We start from the raw sequence: 20,030 nt of genomic DNA, 5'->3' as shown, positions 1-20,030 counted from the left end.
GTTGGCCCAAAATTGACTTTCGTCCATCAGAAAGCCGGAAAAGGGCTTAAGTCGGAGGCGTTAGTAATGAATTGTAAACGCAGACACGTGTGAGGCACTTCTTGAGTTAAGGGGGATTAGCCAGGGTGAGGGTTTACTTTGATGGATCTGAACTTTCTCAAGGCTTCACCCCTCTGTGGTCATGGCCATTTCTCTTACCAGTCGCCCTTCCGCTTCATTGACCAGGCTACATGGAAAGAAATTTTGGTTAACAATAAGTTTTATCGCTCTTTAGGGTGAAAAGATTTAGTTTTTATTATTATTTTTATTATAGCTGCAGATGGTTAATTTTTTATGTCGCTTATTATGATTCCAAACCACTTAAAATTCGTAACTATATGTGTTGGAACACGTTTTTAAATTAATTTAATACCCGATCATCATTAATTTCTCATCATCCCTGTATACTATTTCCTAGTGCACTTTTGTAAAATATTATTGCTTTTTCTCGGTTTGCTAAACTTGTTTCTCATTTGCGGCAAATGTGCTTCTGTTCGGGGAACCAAGACTGGCACAGCGTGTTCCACTTCATGGTTCTGTTGTTTTAAATTTGTCATGAAAATATTTTGATTGTTGCGCATTCACGCCCCACTCCCCGGCACCTTTCTGGGGATGCTCCCCTCCTCGGTATTGCTTCAAATATTGTTTCACACACACCCTTCGGGACATTTGTTGACTGAAGTTCCCCTTCCTCGCCAGATGACTCCACACGGTCTACATACGTTCTCCAAATTAGATTCTGCGGTTTACGTCCGTCTGTCTATCCGTCCGTCTGTCTAGGACATGGCCCACCGGGGGACGCCACCCGAATCGCAATCGCAATCAATCGACATCGGGGGACCGCCCTCGCATTTGTTTATTTGCTTGTTCCGTCTGCGGTTTGCTATTTATTTTCCTTTTATTTCCTTAAGCCATAGAGTCTATTTCGAAAGTTGCTCCTATCTCCTGCCTATTGGCTGTTATTTATTTTTGATTTTTAAATTATATTTGCACTACGCGCTAATTAATTAGACGAGCCAGTGGCTCAATAAGCCGTCATCTCGTCTTATTTTTAATCGCAATTGGCATGCAAGCCAGGCAGCAGAAAACTTCGCAGACGGAGACAAGCCACTGGTAATCCAATTTAAAAAAGCATCGTCGTCGTCAGCCGCTTCCTTTGACTGCCACATAAATCAATGGGATGCGCTCGGCGCGCTTAAAATTCATATCTTGTCAGAATGTAAGTTGTATTTTAAGCTTTTTATCGGGCCGGGAAAGGCGGCTGCAATGCGCCTCGCATTACTCATGCCCCAGCGGTTTGCCGCCAAGACCCAGTATCCCGCCTCAAGAGGCGAGTGGTTATGAATGGATAAACGTGTTTTCGGAAACGAATTCGGCAGCAGGGCGTCTGGTGGGTGGAGGAGAGTCGTGTGGCAGTCAAATTATTGGGACAAGTAAGAGGTTGCACTTGAGAACTTTAGGGTTTTCGATTAAGGTGATTCAAGCTCTGTAACTCAAGCGGATGATACTTCATTAGCGATTAACAAGATGAGTTATATCATTAAAATATATATCTCTATATATTATGTCTCTTACTAAAATAATTAATGATTTATAATCATCCCAAGTCATAATATTTTTTCCGCAATTATAAATTTTCATCAGACCTGTCTCCCCCTGCTTGTGGCCAAGTCAGCACCATTACTTTTCGTAACGGACCAAGTCTTTTCGGCCATTTAGGCCTGGCTGGTCTGCAAGACGAGCACCTACAACTCAATGGGCCAGGGCCACGTGTTGCATGTGCAACACGAAATGGCTGTAAATAATATTTATGTGCGTTAATGCCAAACACCATACTCGGATTGGGATTACGGAGAGAGGCTAACATGTGTCGAGCGTATCCGCGACACGAGCTACTTAAGCTCGTCTCATATATCCGCGGCTTTATGGCTTAAATGCGTTATAATTCAAGCCCGGATAGTCGGCCACCTGTTCGCTGGACATCTGAGTCGTTGTCACGTTCCTGCCACACCGCTCCGCCATAAATATTGGCCACTCGGCTAGCCGATACTGCCGCCCGACATGTATCATCATCGTTTTAAGCCATTGCCAGAACTGCTGCTCTTGATGGGCACTCATTTGTGGCAAGCTCAGAGCGTTGGCAGTTTAAATGTGGCAGGCCTTTTCTGGCCAGCGAATATTACGAAAAACATAGCGCTAACGACTCTGATTTCAGCTCTGACTTGCTAATTTCCAGACGGCCAACACGCACCTAATGAACCTCGGACTGTGGCACGATCCCAGAGTCAGGGTATCGTGTATTTATAGCAGCAAATTGCGTCGTTTCATGAACTGAATTATGGGCAACGACTAGCTGCAGCACTAGGCAACCGATGAGTCTTTAATATCTTGATTATTTTCATTTTAGACCTTGCCTTTTTGTTGCCTAGTGCTTGTTGGCGAATTTCGCACAGTAGCACATGGCAACTTGTTGCAAATGACGGCGCCAAGTAGAAGCAACATTCTCCTGTCCTCACGACCACGACGTCGCCACAAAGTCTGCGATTTTTATCTCTTGCTCTGGCCAGCCTATCCTTCGGATAACTATACAAATTGTGCGATGTCGTGCGAGAGGTGTGGTGGCAGGGAGCAGGGCTGGGGGTGCCACAGGCGGGGCACTTTCAACGCCTGGTTGCAGGGCTTTCGGCTGGCTGCCATTTCCCAAAGATGGAATCTTGCATCTTTATGGTACGAGTCGCAGACTCATTTGTATTTTATTCGAGGCGATAAGAGTTGGAAAACATAAATGTTAGAGAAAAGGACTAAGTTATTACCTAATTCAAGGAGGTTTCTTTGTTTTGGCTAACAATTAAGGCTTATTAGAAGCCTTATTCAAGAAGAGCTTTAAGACTGTTTTTAAGAAAGATTATTTTATGAATTTAAGAAGAAATAGTAAAGCCTTCTTGGAGAATATGATTTATGCTTATTATTCAGAACTAAAAAAACATTTTTGCTTGTTTCCATGTGTTTATTTTATTTCCAGCAATGTTTACAATTTAATGCATAATTTTATAAAACTTAACCGAGGCTCGCGTGCCTGGTGCCCCATGTGGCAGAAGCTTCCCGCTTTTAAACTCCCATTTCGGGCGCCCATTTAAAGCACATTGTTGCAACGTTTATCATATTAATGTGAGTGACTGGCGTTGTTGGCTGGGTCTCTTAACAACTTAATAATTTATTTGTCCGCCCCTCCCCGCCGGGGCAGGGGGCACATGTGTCACGGCCACGTCAGTGGGGGCACAAAGGAGTCAGCCGGAGAGGGCTCTTAAATTATTAACGCGATTTGCATGCGTGGCAACTTTAAAGACGTTGCGTCTGCGGCGCATAAACATGTCATATTATTATTTTTTACTGTCTGATAAAAGTTTTGGCTCTCCGACTGCGTACTTTTTTTATGGTAATGCGTCATAAAAGAGCGCTCACAAAAATGTTTTTCCGAAAGGACGATGAGCAACAGGAGCGGGCAGCTTATCAATGCAAAGCAGACTCTCGACTTTGGTCCGTCCACTCCAAAATCACTCCCACCATCGAAGCCCCCTCCTCCGCATTTCCGTTTGCATTGTGGACGAAGCGTTGAAGCAACCCTTGAGGGATTAAATTTCAACAGTTCGCCGCCCGCGTTGCGCATTCTTGGCCAGCACTTTGCCGACATCCTTTTCCCCCAGGACTGCGCACTATCAACCTTTGGCAGCTTTTCGCTGCCGACTTTTCGGCGCTTAGCCATCTGTCCGCCTGTCTAGCTGTCCGCTTTTTGGAGGATGGCTCGAAGGATGAAGTACTGAAGTGCAGGGCAGGCATTCAGCTAATGAATGTAATCGCCATAAGCTGCCCTTTTCGATGAGGAAAAGGCAACTCATTACGCGTCTCTCTGTATACAAAACATTCCCCAGTAATTGGGCTGCGATTCGGGGGGTTGCTATTTTCCGAAGAATTATGAAAGCAAAGCAAATGCATTTCCTAAAAAGAATATTTGAGGAATACCGCTCTAAGTGCCTGTTTACTGGGGTGCCCCAATGGAGAGCTTTTAAAGTATATCCGGCATTGTCTGACAAGATTTTAATGAATTATGAAGTCAGAATTAAAGTTTTTGATACAGGATTTGTATCTCCTCTCTTGCATCCTTTAATTCTCGCCCCCAACCCAACAAATATTATCTAGCCATAATAAAAAGAAGGAAACACCAGTTTCCCGCCTCGTTGCAAGGCCATCATAATTGTGTACCTGCAGCTATTTTGATATGATAAGCAAACAAAGGCGAGAAACAGCAGAAGCAACAAAAGAAGGCACAAGAAAAGCAGAGCGACGGCTGGCAAATAGAATAAAATAATCAGAAGGCAAACTCAGAAAGTGGTAATGAGTATACGCCGTGTCTGACAATGGACGGGAAAAGGGGGCAGCGAACAGAAACGGAATGGCAGTCCCTGTTTTTCTGTTTGTCTGGAAAAGTGAAAAGCATGTAAATGCCCGAGGCGGGTATTATGAGGGTATCCCCATCCCTTCGTCCTATTTCTATATTCTGGAAGCCCGTCTGGCAGACACTTGAGCCAGCCAGCTAGCTGGACAATTACTGTGCGACGGTTTCACGTTCAATGCCAAAGTGTCCTGCGGGCAGCAACAAGCCGGAAAATGGGAAAACCGGAAAGGGGGGAACAGCCCGAACGGGAACAGTACAAACAAGGATATACTCTGGAGGGGTGGGCCGCATGCTAATGAATTGAAATTGTTGGAGGCGCGGGCGGCGGACCGCGGGGCGTATGAGCAATTTAATTGCTGAGCAAATTTTGCCGCTGATGAAAATTGAATTGTTCATTGGGTGGCGTGCCGTGTCATGTCACTGTCAAGTGCAAATGTTCCCAATGCCACAACATCAACATTGTCTCCCAAAAACATTCAACAAATGAGGTTTGCAAATGTCGGCGAATGGCAAATGGATATGGAAAAGTTTGCGTGATATATATGTGTTATTGAGCCTGGCATTGTAGTGGAGCGATTTATTTGTGGTCTGGAATCGTTGTATTTTAATGAATTCTTTCCCGGTGAAGCTCTTGACTTTGACATGTAACTATGTACTATTTATGAACGGGCGGTGGGAAAATGAAAATAAAAACGGGGGAAAAATTAAAACGAAAAATATTGCAAGCGCGAGCTGTCACCGCGGGCGTGACTAAAAGTTGCCATAAAAGAAACCTTAAACCGTAAACTTTTATTGCGGCATACTGCACTTCAGCTTTGTTTTTTAATTTTCGCGCTGATACTGATGTCATTGTCCTCGAAACTCATTTTTTCGCATTCGTTCGTATTATTTTGCAGACGGAGCTGTCGCACAATCTGCAACAATTGTCGGAGAAGGCACGTTCCACGACCGAATTCATCCAGCGCCTCAAAGGCATGAGCGACAAAGTAACGGTAAGTTAGAATCCGGCAAGGACCAACGAAAAAATCTGCTAGAATCCGGCTTACATTTTTGAGTTATCTATGCACAGGAATCCTGCATGGAGTTCGAGCGACTTGTGCACGCCCAGTGCGAGGCTTTGATTCAGGCCATTCACGACAGACGCGAGTATCTGCTGGAGGCGATTCGCATGGACAAGGACACCAAGATTAGGATACTGAAGGTATGTACTCTATAGCTTCAAGGATTTTTAAAGTAATTTTTATAAACAATTGAAAGATTTATTACAAAATAGAGTTGGTAGAGCTATATAATTCAATACAAAATCATGTAGTGAGATAATAAAGACTAAAGAACTTTTCATAAATCACGATATAATTCATTTAATCTGTATTATTTGGTTTATTAATTGACTTAAATACAACTTTTCTAGGATCAACAGTCAAACTGCACTGGCAAACTGCAACAAACCACAGGACTTATTCAGTTCTGCATTGAAGCTCTGAAGGAGACTGACAGCGCCGCCTTTCTACAGGTTTGTCTGCCAATAAAATTGCATTTAAATCGGATTTAATTGGCAATCATATATTTAATTTAAAGGTGGGCGCCATGCTTATAAATCGAGTGGCCAACACAGACATGACCTGGCACCAAGAGGTCACTAATGCTGCCCCCAGGGTTTCCCCGATTGTGGACTTGACCCTCGATGATGCCGCCTTGGCCCGTGCCATTGACAACTTGAACTTCATCCAAATGAAAGGTAGGTGATGTGGTTAGAAGTAGAAGTACTACCCCTAATTAACAATAACTTTGAAAGCGTAGGAAGAAAGTACTGGTAGATAATAATATCTTTAGAGAGTCAACATTCACTCATTTGTCTCTAAATCGGAGATGAATTATTAGGCCCGACTGTAGCTGCTAAATAAACTCGCCTCATAAATATTGTCACTAATTACGCACAAACACACACCAGAACACACCCTCGCACTTGGTCCAAGGTGTGACTCGGGGCCACCCGGTAAACACAAACATAAACATAAACAAACCAAACAAAACACCAAACTCGACCCTTCAAACAAAAGCGGAAAGAGCCCTTCAATCGAGAGCCTGTTGAAGAGTTGAAACCAAAGTTGGGGAACTCCTTAGTGGTGGGGGTAGGGAACTTAAAAATAGAACAGATATTTGGAAATAGAACCCGCCATGTGTGGAGTTGACAAAATTCGAGTGAAGCCCCCCGACAATTAAAGTGAAAGTGTTGAAATCGGATAGTGCACATCGTAGTGTTCCCCACACACCCATCCAGAATAGAATATAAATTTAATGCATTTGATATGTCTAACCTCTTTGTGCTTCTCTCACATTTCCTTCCATTCTGAATGTGCCGCTTGCTCTCATTTAAATGAATGTCCACATAAATATCCAAAAATCATCTAAAGCCGTCAAAGATGGAGATGAAAGATGTCCGGCAGGTGAGCAAAAATCCACAAAAATAAAAAATATGAAAAAATCAATACATAATTAAGTTTTCATACACTGGCAAGAAACTCACAAAAAACAGCAATTTCATAATTTATGTATATTTTTTTATTCTGTTTGGACAAAATTCATTCCTTGGTGATTCAGTTGCTCACAAATACACTCACACACCCACGCACACTAATACACTCTTGCGCCAACTCACTCACACATTGACGATTCGCCGGCCATTTTGTTTTCAGGGATTTTTGGAATATCCTTGCTGGTCTTTTTGTTTTTGCTTATTTTCGGTTGACGGGCACACGCCTACGCATAATAATTTTTCATTTTCATTTAAGCCACTAACGGGAAATAAAAAATAAACCAAAATACGTCAAAATATTTTCGTTTTCACTTCCGGTTCCTGGCGACTGTCAGAGAATTCCTTGCCACAGCCTGTCAACTAGCCGGGGGGCGTGGTCAGGCAATGTCACATCGAGTGACATAATTTTTTACGCTGCTTTTTGCTTTTTGCCTTTTGGTTTTTCCTGTCGCTTTTCATTTGGCATTTTTTTCCCACTCCACTCCACTCCACCCCACCCCATCTTCATTATTTCATGCTTAAGCTTTTATTTCGCATTTTCCGTTTTATATTGCTATTATTTTTATGAGTCGCAGCTTTCGGGTTTTCTGGTATTTTCGTTTTCGCAATTGACCCTCTTCAGAGGCTCCGCCGCTCCGGCTTATCCCTTACACTTTTAGCCTGATTGCTCGGCCTTTACCCGAAAAATAAAAGGGCACCTTGATTTCCACGTTTTACTTTTGTTTCGGTTGACATTTGACAGCTTTTGGCGCCTTTTTAATTTGATGCCGGAGCCAGGGGAGCGGAAAGTTGGAGGAGGACGCCTGAAAGTGTCGTCATTTTTATGTTTATTTTGTGGCATAATTTTAGGCGCTTCACTTCTCTCCGCCATTTGTGTTGTGTCATGAATTTTTATTACCAGGCGTTGCTTTTATTGCCCCCAACTTTACGGCGTGTAGGCGTGGCCCACCCTCCGGGCAATTAATAAAAAATGAAACTCTAACGGCAGCCTCTTCGCCTGGTGACAGATTCATTTTAGTTTCTCGAGGGGGTCATCCGGTGCTGTTTTCGCTTCTCATCGATTCCAACTTTTTTTTATTGATTGTGGTACTTGTATTTACTTTAGTTGTATTGATAATTTGGCTTACTTTTATGTCAAACACTGTAGTTTCCTTTCTCCTAACACTCTCCACAAACACTTCCTTCGGGTCTTTAGTTTATGTCTTTTACTAGCACTGGGTTATCTGTTATTTCTAAACGTTAGCACAACTATTACACATGTCACTGATCTTGGTTTATTGCACGATTTCAATAAAATATCCTAATTACTCAACAGCTCCCATGACGCCAACCATTCTGCCATCGGACTGCTCGGCGGAGAACAATTCCGTGACAGTGGCGTGGCAGCCACCGAATCATTCCTTCGTCGAGGGCTATGTCCTTGAACTGGACGATGGCAGCGGTGGAGAATTTAGGGTAAGTACTTTTATTGGAAATAGCTGTAAGGCCACATGAACTTTAATTATAATCGTGGCTTAAACAAGCTCTCAGAATTAAGTTAACAAGTGTAAGCCAGAATAAATTCCAGAAGCAACGGATAACTGCCGTCACGAACTACTGAATGGCACAATCCGCTTGCTGATTGGCTGACTGAATGGCTGTCATCTTCCAATTTATTAAAGGAGAACTTTAATTTGATTCCTTCCACCCTTCCCCAAATCCCCGAAACAGGAAGTCTACTGCGGCAAGGAAACAATTTGCACCGTGGACGGGCTGCACTTCAACTCGATGTACAATGCCCGGGTGAAGGCCTTCAATAGCGCCGGAGAGGGTGAATACTCGGAGCTGATTGGACTTCAGACCGCCGAAGGTGAGTCCCGCTTTTCACATTTTCACCTTTCTTCTCGTACTAGCTTTTTCAATTAAGCTCCTTCGGCTAGCTGGCTGGCTGGTTGGATGGCTGGATGGTTGACTGCTTGTGAGCTACTTTTCCGACTGTTTTATAATTTAATCCTTTTCGGTCATGCGCCACCCCTTTTCCTTTTCCATTTCCATTCCGGAGCTCCAGGTTCCTCCCGTTCGTGTTTTGCATGTCAAACAGCCATTGACCCCTTTACGCCTGCCGGGCAGGAATACGTGAATGGAAAATGTGCCGGGAAGGGGGTTTTGTGAAGCAAGAGGGGGCGTCAGGGTTTGTCTTCTGCAATCCAATTCTCACTTGATTGATGCATGCGCCACCTGACAGCAGCTACTTCCATTCCACCACCCACCATCTACCATCCGCCAGGATCCACCACAAATGAAACGCCGCGTAAAGTTATTTAATTTATAAAATTGCCAGAGCATTTTCTAGGAAGCCGGTTTCTGTTTCTTTTATGTTCTCGGTTCCTGACCGTCACTTTATTAGTTGGTCGCCGTTAATTTGCAACTTTTAATTGATTATTTCTCAACGCCAGCCAGTGCGGTGTCTTCGAGGGGGTTACGAGCGATTTAAGCCGGCCATCCGACCCCGATGCCGATCCCGATCCCAATGCAAATTGCCACTTTATAAAGTGTTTACACCGAGCGCGTGTCCCTAAGTAATTAACGGAAAAACCAGTTAACAGTTTATGGCTCGTGACGTTTGCGGGCGGTCTTCGTTAATGGCCTGTCTCTAACACCTTACAGACAAAAATGATTCCTAAGACGAGGGTCTCGGGAAGAATAAAACGGGTTACAACGCTATCAATTACTTAAGGGAGCGAAAATTCCAGCTTATGGCCAGGGTGTGGACAAAATGTGAAGGCGATCCATTAGACAAATCTAAAAATATATATATAACGTAGCTACAGAGTCTCAAGTGGATTGCAGACTTCATTGTGTTACTCTTCAGACTAAATTAAATTCCATCATAATAGAGTCCTAATCCCTGATTCGGATAAAATCCTTGTGCCAACATTTGGGCTCCCTCTTACTTATCCAATTAGAAAAAAACCAGAAGCAGTTCCCAGCAGCTAATTAAATGCTGGTATTTTAAGGACTCACAGTTTATAGTGCCTGGCTCCAATCTCTCATAGTTTTAATCGCAAAGTCATATCCTTGACGTAAACAAAACAATGGCCAAAGCCAGTGAGTCCTCCTGGCCCAGATGCTTGCTTTGTGGCTAGTTTGGCCACACAATTGCCTTTGGTGGCCAATAAAACAGGCAACGTCATCATCGTCATCGGACCGAGAAGTGGAGCTCCCAGTGCTCCCAGATGATTCCCGGCTAGCCTTGGCCACTTAATGCGGCCACAACAATAAAAACGGAAATTTAATAAAGCACTCGACTCGTCGCCACTCGTTGCCTACTTTGCTGGGCATAACAGCATAAACTGTAAGGAACGGACTTGGATTCGGACTCCGGCTCCGACTCCCGACTCCGATTCTGGATTGCACCGGCCACTTGAGCTTTGACAATGGGGAAAATTGCAACCAGTCTGACTTTGTTTTTCTTTCCACTTTTCACAGTTCCGGAACACTTAAAAAATCGCAAAAAAACAATAGCTGAGAAAGTTGTAGTTAATCTAATGCCTTTGCTTGATCTAGAACCTAGGGAGTATTATATAATGTGTAGGAGTTTATGTAAAAATAATATGCTTCGAAGTGCTTGAATAAAACATCTAAGGCGGTACTTTCCAAGATAACTATTTAAATACCTATTTATTATTATTTTTACTAGTTTACTCATCAGTTTCATTCTCGTCTGTTCCATTCTAGTGGCCTGGTTCACGTTTGATCCCGTTTTGAGCGGCGGAGCCGGTTCGGGCTTAATCTTCAGCAAAAACAACGCCACCGTTAGCGTCGAGGGCTGGGAGCACCGAGTGGCCCTCGGCTCCGTTGGATTCTCCCGCGGCATTCACTACTGGGAGTTCACCATCGACAACTATACGGCGGACACGGATCCGGCCTTTGGAGTGGCACGTATCGACGTGGCCCGGAACAAAATGCTCGGTGAGTTAACAACCTGCTACAGTTCCCTCGCTATTGTTAGGTGCCGTCAGTGGGTTACTGGTTGCATTTGAAATTCAATTAAAAATTCAGAGCAGGCGGCACAAAGAGAGCAGCAGGAAAAAACCTTTCACACAGAAACTTTGTTCGCAAAAAGAGGGAGACCAGAAGTGGAAAATCTGCACAACAAATAGATTCTGGCGTTGACAAAAGATCCAATACGTATGCGGAAAGTTCACAGCTAATAGATGAGAATTTAAGGGGGGTTCTCGCGCAGGTTGCGATGGTGCTAGGGGGGTTACGCTTAAAACTTTGCCATTTTGCCGCCTCGCAATGCGAAGCCAATAAAATCGAGTGGCAAGTGTTGGGGCGGGGCAGAAACTTTTGCCATTTCTTGTTGCGTGAGTGTAGGGTCGAACTTCTGGAGCGGAATGTGAGGAGTTTTCGTTACCAGACTGAAACCGAAACTGAGACAAACACAAACAAAAGACGCAACGGAGGCGCCTTGAAGTATGCCGTAGTAAATTGATTGAAAATGTGCGTGGTAGCGTGGGAGGCGGAGTGATTGGAGGCGGTGGGACTAAAAAGTGGAGTGGACTTAGACTGCAGACAAAAGTAATTAAAAGTGCGGCACTTAAACTTTTGTCAAATGCAAAAGTTTATTTGCGGCAGCGCATCGTTTTCCTTGATTTTTCTTTATTTTTTCTTTGTCGCTAAGACGCCGCTGTGTATCTTTTTCACTTACACAATTTATTCCCCAAGCTGCTCACGCGCCATTTAACACGTGCCCTCCAGCTCCGGTTGGTCCTTCTCGCTGCAAACTCAAGTTTTCGAATTAAATTTTCATATGCGAGGCGCCGGCAACAAAATTTGAGAGCAGCACCACCTCGGAGCAGGTGGTGGCCCCTAGTGACTGGCATTGACACTAACAGCTGCAGTTTGCCAAGTTGTTTTACGAGACTGGTGCGTTTCCTGGACAGTGGGAGGGTCGGAGGTCACATCCACAAGTCCTTATCCGCCCCTCCGGCACCTTGCTTGTTGCTTTTGCATTTGTCAATTATAATTCCACAGAACTGAAACGACAGACAGGAAAGTGACAAGTCATGGATAGTGGAAGTCAGGGGAGTTATCTTACGAGTTGGAGTTTAAGTTCAGAACTTCGGAGTTTGGAAAGTCAGCAAAATGGAGATAGATATCATATCCGGTTGCTCTAAAATTTTCATTACATTTTGGTTATCGATTTGTGGGGTGTAACAGTGGCTGAGAATATGTCACGCCAATTAATTAATTACATTGCATGAACTAATACGGTGGTCCGAGATTAAATAACTCTTAATCACGTAACAATAAAATACATTCAATAATTGTTGAAGTTGTAAGCAAAGCAGGCCAATAAATTACCAAAACAAAACGCAAATAGCGAAATAAATGGTCAGTGAACATTTAATGAGAGATTTTTATATTGTTTGTACAACATGTACCAGTCACGATCACGGCTCGGTGCGCATAGCCCAACAATCGCCCAAATAGTAAACATATTTACTCTCTTCCCCAAATGATTTTGTATATTTTTTTTCACCATCAACAGGCAAGGACGAAAAATCATTTGCCATGTACATCGACCGCCAGAGATCCTGGTTCCAGCACAATTCCATCCATGAGCGTCGAGTCGAGGGTGGGATTACCACGGGAAGTACAATTGGAGTTCTCCTGGACCTGGAGAGGCATACCCTTAGTTTCCTGGTCAATGAAATGCCGCAGGGATCTGTGGCTTTCCGGGACCTCTACGGTGTTTTCTATCCGGCAGTCAGCATTAATAGGGGCGTCACCCTGACCATGCACACGGCTCTGGATGCCCCGAAAATGGACTACTTCTAGAGAGGATGAGAGGGTTGGACCGAGGGTAGCTAATTGTGTACATAGAGCTTGGCATTTGACAGTTATCGGTGTCTATATATAACATTACCTTAATACGAAGTGTTTACTCAGACAGCTTACATATATGTTATGTGTACGTGTAGTTTCGGGCAAGTTCAGCGACATATCTCCACTTAATCGTATCCCTATTCATAGTACTAGGCACCGTTTGTAAAACGCTGCGCCAAAAACCGGAGAACAAATTATTGAAAATAATTGAAAACATTTTCGCAGTAACTTTATGTAAATATAAAAGTAAATTATCGGCATATAATATATATAGCTCTGAATGTTTTACATCACAAAAAAAAAAGCCAAAAATCAAGCACCGTGCAACAAAAAAGGAAAAACAAAAATCGCAAACACCAAAAACTAAATCAAATTTCAACGCAAGCGGATGACGAAATAAGGTAAAAATCCAATTAGCCATTAGTGTAGGTAAATATCTGCATTTATGTCACAACATACGCGAAAGTAAATATTTATGGTTAATAAATTTAAACACATTTGTCTGAGGCTAGAATGCAATCAAAACTAGAGTGTTGGGGGAAGTTTTTATTTTAAAGACTGAATACAAATGTTGTTTATACTTGGACGGTAAATGCAACGCCTCATTTGTGCAAAATTGAAAAATAGTTAAAAATCACCAAAATCTTTCCCAAATCTACCTAACTGTTACTGAAAAAAAATATTTAAGAGCACAAAAATGGCAAAAATCATTGCGTAAATTCCCCACAAAAAAAAAACGCAAACCAACAATTTTGCTTCTAAAATCAAATATGCATCGGAATATTTATATTTAAAGTACCTACCATTAAGTTCCCTGTAAATATTAATGCATTTTTTAATAAACGTTCGGCTATTCTAGTTTTTCCTATTTAAGGTTTAATAAAATAACATTAAATTCCAATGTATGTACGAAATATTTATACTTTTCAACTTAAGCGTATCTACACGGAAAATCAACAATTAAAGTTAATTACCACGTACTATGCATGTTTAAATATTTATAATTGTAATAATATTGAAATACAAATAAAACTGAGAGCAAAAAATGTAATTGCATAGGCATGAACAAGCACACGCGAAAATGAGTTTATTTATTTCAAAAAAATTCATTTTTTTCCGCCTTTGGGTGGGGCGGATAAAGTTTGGAAAACTCCCCCATACAGGGAGTGCCAAAGGTCAGGATCGAAATGGGTATGGGAACTAAAGAACAATTTATTTTTAATCTATTTTTTTTTTTAAATCATTTAACGCTTTTGAAAGTTTGCGAAAATAACGTCCAGATATTTGTCCCTTCATAGTCCCATATTTTAATGCAGATCAAATGATCCGATTTACATCTGGCATACTTTAAAACAATCTAAGAACCGTTCCCCATCGATCCCTATCACCGTTTTGCCGCTACGGTTTCAATAAATTTTTTAGCAGCATTCCGAAGTTGTTATATATGGTTTTCGAAGGATTTGTGTCTCTTTCGGTAGTTTTCTAAGAACAATTTTCCATCGATCCTCATCACCGATTTGCTGCCGCGGTTGCGATAAAATTTTTGGTAGCACTCAGAAGTTGTTAAATATGTTTATTTCAAGGATTTGCGTCTGTTTCGAAGGCTATATTATTATATACAGTCATCCGATGTTCATCTGGCATACTTTTAAACAATCTATGAACAATTTTCCATCGAACACCCTCACCGTTTTGCTGCCACGGTTGCGATAAATTTTTTGGTAGCACTCAGAATTTGTTAAATATGTTTTTTTCTAGGATTTTCTAGAATTAGTTGTCCAGTTTGTGATGTAGAATTATAGTACTCGAAGCCCCAAGATCGGGAAGTTATGACATTCTGTTCTCCGGTAATTAATTTCGATAACATGGCTATTTTCCTGAAATAAATGGCTGCGGGGAGCCTCTTGACCACGTTAAGCTATGGTGGCTAAAAATGAAGCTTTTGACTCACATTTTAGCCCACAGTTTAGCCATTTCGTATCGCATTTAAGAAAGGAATACCATTCGCGAATCAGCGTTCTAATTACCACCAATCTGCATTTAAATGTCATAAAGACCGAGAAACAAAATTTTGGCTCGATTTTTGGCCAAAATCATGATGTTACCCCTTTGAAAATTTGATAAAATCGGCTCAGATTTTAGATGGCCAGTTTTTGATGTAGAGTTATGGTACTCGAAGCCCCAAGATCGGGAAGGTATAACATTCTGTTCTCCGATAGTTATTTTCGATAATATGACTATTTTCCCGAAATAAATGACTGCGGAGATCCTGTTGACCACGTTAAGATACGGTGGCTAAAAACGAAGCTTTTGAGTCACATTATAGCCCACAGTTTAGCCATTTCGTATCGCATTTAAGAAAGGAATACCACTCGCGAATCAGCGTTCTAATTACCACCAATCTGCATTTAAATGTCATGAAGACCAAAAAACAACATTTTGGCTCGATTTTTGGCCAAAATCATGATGTTACCCCTTTGAAAATTTGATAAAACCGGCTCAGATTTTAGATGGCCAGTTGTTGATGTAGAGTTATGGTACTCGAAGCCCCAAGATCGGGAAGGTATAACATTCTGTTCTCCGATAGTTATTTTCGATAATATGACTATTTTCCTGAAATAAATGACTGCGGAGATCCTGTTGACCACGTTAAGATACGGTGGCTAAAAACGAAGCTTTTGATTCACATTTTAGCGCACAGTTGAGCCATTTCGTAACGCATTTAAGAAAGGAATACCTTTCGCGAATCAGCGTTCTAATTACCACCAATCTGCATTTAAATGTCATAAAGACCGTGAAACAACATTTTGGCTCGATTTTTGGCCAAAATCATGATGTTACCCCTTTGAAAATTTGATAAAACCGGCTCAGATTTTAGATGGCCAGTTTTTGATGTAGAGTTATGGTACTCGAAGCCCCAAGATCGGGAAGGTATAACATTCTGTTCTCCGATAGTTATTTTCGATAATATGACTATTTTCCTGAAATAAATGACTGCGGAGATCCTGTTGACCACGTTAAGATACGGTGGCTAAAAACGAAGCTTTTGAGTCACATTATAGCCCACAGTTTAGCCATTTCGTATCGCATTTAAGAAAGGAATACCATTCGCGAATCAGCGTTCTAATTACCACCAATCTGCATTTAAATGTCATAAAGACCGTGAAACAACATTTTGGCTCGATTTTTGGACAAAATCATGATGACCTTTGAAAATTTGATTAAATCGGCTCAGATTTTAGATGGCCAGTTTTTGATGTAGAATTATAGTACTCGAAGCCCCAAAATCGGGAAGGTATAAACATTTTTTAGGTAGCACTCAGAAGTTGTTAAATATGGGTTTTCATATAAAACCACTTTTAAACAATTAAGAAACCTTTTTCGAAGGTTTTCGAAGGATTTGAGTCTCATTCGATAGTTTTGCAAGGATTTGTGTTGCTTTCGAGAGCTATACTATTATTTACAGTCAACCGATTTTCATGTGGCATACTTTTGAACACTCTGGGAACCGTTCCCCATCGATCCTTATCAACGTTTAGCTGCCACGGTTTTGAGAGACACAACTCTTTTCGTGTATATTATAATATTTTTTTACCCTTTGTGTTTAAAATAGTATTCTAATGCCAATGTTTTTTCACTTTGATTAATAGCTTTCTACCTTGGATCATGCAATTAAATAATACATATTAAAAAAAAGGTTATGAAGACATGAGTTTTCATACTGCTTTGGGAAAATCCAAATACATGCCATTTGATATTAAAAAAGGATAATAATAAATTTAATTTTAAAGCTTTTTCAGCTTGAATTTGTACATTTCAATGCAGCAACTGCGTCGAAATTCAATTTATATCAAAATAATGGTTGCTCCTAAACTTTTTAATTAGTATTTCAGCATAGTGCTCCGTGGCCCGATAAACGTAGCCTTTTTTTGTCCATCAACTTCACTGTCCCCGCTTTTCGCGCTTTTCACCCGGAGACGCATTAGTGGGAAAGCCTCACGCAACCAGGAGTTCACTGTGCCAATTGCTGAGCGGGATTCCTGTGTTTGTTTTGCGTTTTAGCTGTTTTGTTTTGTTTTTTTTTTGTAGGCGACAGCATTTGAAGCGGGAAATGTGTCAGCGACAATGCGAATTCTGTTGTGCTGTTTTGGCATTCATTCATTCATTCGTACCCCACACATCCACCCTGTAGTCACTTTCGCAAATTACACACTTAACTTTAGCGCCAAGTTTGCTTAGAAAACAGCATGTGTCAACTGCAAGAGTCGGCGTTTTGTTGGGATGTATGTTTGGGGGCGAGTGTTTGTGGGGTTTAGGCCCCATTGTTTGCGGTGTTTGACAAAAGCTTTGGCTGTGAGCAAAAATTTTAATGAGCAGAGCGCGGAGAGAGAAGAAAAAACCGCCAAAAGAAACTATTGTTTAGATATATATTTTTATGGCAGTTGTATGGCAGTTGCGGGAAACGCATCAAAGTGCAATTTTTATATCCGGGTTGCAGTTGCGCAACTGACAAGCAAAGGCGCTTAGCCGCCACACCCTCGCTGTCTGGCATCCAGCCAGCCAGCCTGCCACTTCCGCATCCGCATCCGTCGACAGGAGACGAGAAGCGAGAGACAAGCGACAGGACACAGGACTTGCAGCAGCTGCTCCATCGTCGCCTGCTTCATAAATCATAAAAAAAAACTTTCGCCGCACGTCGCCGAACAAGAAACACTCCCGACCAGCCACCATCGTCCTGGCCCCGCTGCCCCTGGAAACTTGGCCCACAAACTAACCAACAGCTGCTAAGTGTTGAGTAAATGTTTTCGCGCCTCGTTGCGTTGCAGAATTCCCAAAACGTTTCCAGTTGTTGGTATTAGAGCGGCTATGCGGCGGATGTGGCACGTGATTGCTGCTGTACTTTTCCTGCTCCAAAAAACTCTCAAAAAATTGATGGAAAGTGTGCAAACTTTAAGGATATTGCCAAGGATTGCTATGGATTTATAAAGTTGGAACATTTATTAACGTTGCAAATGAATAAACCAAGCTTTACTTTAGTACCTTTGGTAGTAACTTTGAAAAATATGATCGTCGTTAAGCATTTTGAATAGCAGAACATTTAATAAACCAAAATACCAATTATATTACAATTATTTTCAAATTAGTAACTAATTCGTTTCATTTACTCTTCCATAGGGGAATAAGTAGTTTCGTTCACAGGCTCCTCCAATTCTTCATTGATTCCTTGATCAGTCGTCTGAATATCATCCTTTTCTTCTACGATTCCAGAACTCTGCGTCGATTCCTTAGGAATAATTTTAGTAGAAGTTTCAAGGACCAACTCGGTAGTGCCCTCTTGCTCCTCTGGTTCAGGAGGTGCTTCCGTTTTGTCCTCCTTGGCACCTCCGTAAGTCTCCCAATACTGCATCAGTTTCAGCATCCTGGGCTGGATCGTCCGTCTGCCACTTACGCCCCAAATCATGTCCATGTGATTCCATTTCTTAAACATGTGGCTGTCCACCACATTGGGGAGCAACTTGGCCAACCGCTTTACATCCTCGACTGCCGCAAAGTAGTCATTGCTTCCATAATACAGGGCCACCGGAGCAGTGATCTTCTCAAGGGGATATTCCGGCGGAGAGGAGCGTCCGTATATCCGCTGGTTCTCCTTGGTATCGTAGTCATATTGGCAGAAACGATCAGAGGTTTTGAGTTGGATGTAATGTTGGGGCTGCTTGGCATTGCAGCCACCTGGTAAATGGCCTAAAACCACTGGAAACATAGTCTAAAGAATTTTAAATATTAAAAAAAGTTAAATAATTCAATTACTTGTTACATCTCCTTACCATATTCAATTCCTCCCTGTTCTTGCCCACAATCTGCCAGTAGAAGCGAAGACAGGTCTTCATCATTCCGGAAGAGCTAAGGCATTGATTGAGAAATATAAAGCTGTGTGGAAACAGCTCGTAGGAGCCTCCCACAACATTGATGCCCATGCGACCGATGCTTATGAGAGGTGCCTTCATGTTTCCCATGAAAGCAACTGGAGCCAGGGCATTCATGATGTGAATCTTTGCATTGTAGTCCGGTCTGCTGGAAGTCATCACGAAGAATGAGGTGGTGCCCTGGGAGTGGCCAAAGTAGCTCAACTTTTGGTAGCCCGTTTTCTCCAGAATCCCATCGATCATGGCTGGAAGATCATACATCCCGATTTCGTGCCAGGAGAAGCTCCAGTATGCCCGGTCCGTATTTGAATTGAGTTTGACATGACCTTTTGAATATCGATTGCCCCGGGCATTGCCCATCCAGACGTCGTAGCCATTTTCGAAGAGGTAGTACGCCAAGCCGCTGTTGGGACCCATTGAGATCCAAGTGGAGGAGGTATCCTCCAGACCGTGGACCAAGAGCACAGGCTTGGCACCTGGCCGGGCAATGCGATGAAGCGTCAATACATATTTGTCCTCGGTGGTGACTTGATGGGATTCCCCAGGATACTTGTATTTTGTCAAAAGTTGCAACTATATTACGAAAAACCATTAATTCGAGGATTGTCCTAAGTGTTTTGGTACTAACTGTGGTTAGATGGGCATCTTCCAGCACACTCGCCGGATAGGTATCCTCCGCGTATCCTCCCAGAACACCAATCCGCAGGCACTCGCCCATGAATATCCAGAGAAGCGTGATAAATCCGATCGGGTGGGGCATGGCGCTCGATCCGTGACTAAGTCCGACTCAATCCAAGCTCACTGGTTACTAAACAGCAGTAATAATATTTATTTTTTGTGCTTTCCGCTTTGGCGCCGCTTATCGGTTATATCATGGCAAGCTCATTTCCACTTGTACCTATATTTTTAAAACAAATGGGCATTATAACTCTCTCAAATTAGAGGAACTAGAAATAGCTTTTAGCCGGGTCAAAGTTCAATGGTAATATATTCGGAAGTGCAATCATTTAATGTGCCGACTAAATCATTTGGAACGACTAGACGAGATATCCAAAATGCAAAACCAATTTGACGGATAATTATACAATCAATAAGTACTGAGTCACAGCTCCCTCCAATTTATGTATCATTTGAGGAAATGTATGATTTTATTAACATTTTTAATACGTTTTAAATACAAGTTTTTGTCATGCAAAGTGCCTGG

At 42.2% G+C, this 20,030-nt stretch overlaps 2 protein-coding genes across 3 annotated transcripts in view; one reads left to right on the top strand and one right to left on the bottom strand.

The window, feature by feature from the left end:
- Nucleotides 1–13,976, top strand: part of LOC6498614 (E3 ubiquitin-protein ligase TRIM9) — a 71,981-nt gene extending 58,005 nt beyond the window's left edge. Inside the window, exons 2-10 of one of the 2 annotated variants that reach the window (XM_014906717.3) lie at nucleotides 5,389–5,484; nucleotides 5,562–5,693; nucleotides 5,904–6,005; nucleotides 6,071–6,230; nucleotides 6,907–6,939; nucleotides 8,344–8,483; nucleotides 8,739–8,877; nucleotides 10,746–10,979; nucleotides 12,565–13,976. In XM_014906717.3, coding sequence (XP_014762203.1) covers nucleotides 5,389–5,484; nucleotides 5,562–5,693; nucleotides 5,904–6,005; nucleotides 6,071–6,230; nucleotides 6,907–6,939; nucleotides 8,344–8,483; nucleotides 8,739–8,877; nucleotides 10,746–10,979; nucleotides 12,565–12,854 — 1,326 coding nt within the window. In that variant the 3' untranslated portion in view covers nucleotides 12,855–13,976. The remainder of the gene's footprint in view (nucleotides 1–5,388; nucleotides 5,485–5,561; nucleotides 5,694–5,903; nucleotides 6,006–6,070; nucleotides 6,231–6,906; nucleotides 6,940–8,343; nucleotides 8,484–8,738; nucleotides 8,878–10,745; nucleotides 10,980–12,564) is intronic. The other variant, XM_001963122.4, reaches the window with a different exon arrangement.
- A 4,006-nt stretch (nucleotides 13,977–17,982) lies between these two features.
- Nucleotides 17,983–19,725, bottom strand: LOC6496912 (lipase 1). Its single transcript, XM_001963123.4, has 3 exons — nucleotides 19,455–19,725; nucleotides 18,728–19,399; nucleotides 17,983–18,666 (listed from the first exon to the last, which is right to left on the bottom strand). Exons 1-3 carry the CDS (start codon nucleotides 19,584–19,586, stop codon nucleotides 18,064–18,066), a joined length of 1,407 nt encoding a protein of 468 aa, XP_001963159.1. The 5' UTR covers nucleotides 19,587–19,725; the 3' UTR covers nucleotides 17,983–18,063.
- Between the last annotated feature and the right edge of the window lie 305 nt (nucleotides 19,726–20,030).

This window comes from Drosophila ananassae, chromosome 3R, assembly GCF_017639315.1.
Source record: "Drosophila ananassae strain 14024-0371.13 chromosome 3R, ASM1763931v2, whole genome shotgun sequence".
Classification (NCBI taxonomy): Eukaryota; Metazoa; Arthropoda; class Insecta; order Diptera; family Drosophilidae; genus Drosophila; species Drosophila ananassae.
This window is presented reverse-complemented; position numbering and strand designations above follow the sequence as displayed.

Excerpts from the sequence above, each read along its gene's own strand:
- LOC6496912 (XM_001963123.4), bottom strand. The coding sequence starts at position 19,586 with ATGCCCCACCCGATCGGATTTATCACGCTTCTCTGGATATTCATGGGC. Across the intron at positions 19,400-19,454 it reads AAGATGCCCATCTAACCACA|TTGCAACTTTTGACAAAATA; the intron begins GTTAGTACCAAA and ends TTCGTAATATAG. Across the intron at positions 18,667-18,727 it reads ACAGGGAGGAATTGAATATG|ACTATGTTTCCAGTGGTTTT; the intron begins GTAAGGAGATGT and ends AAAATTCTTTAG.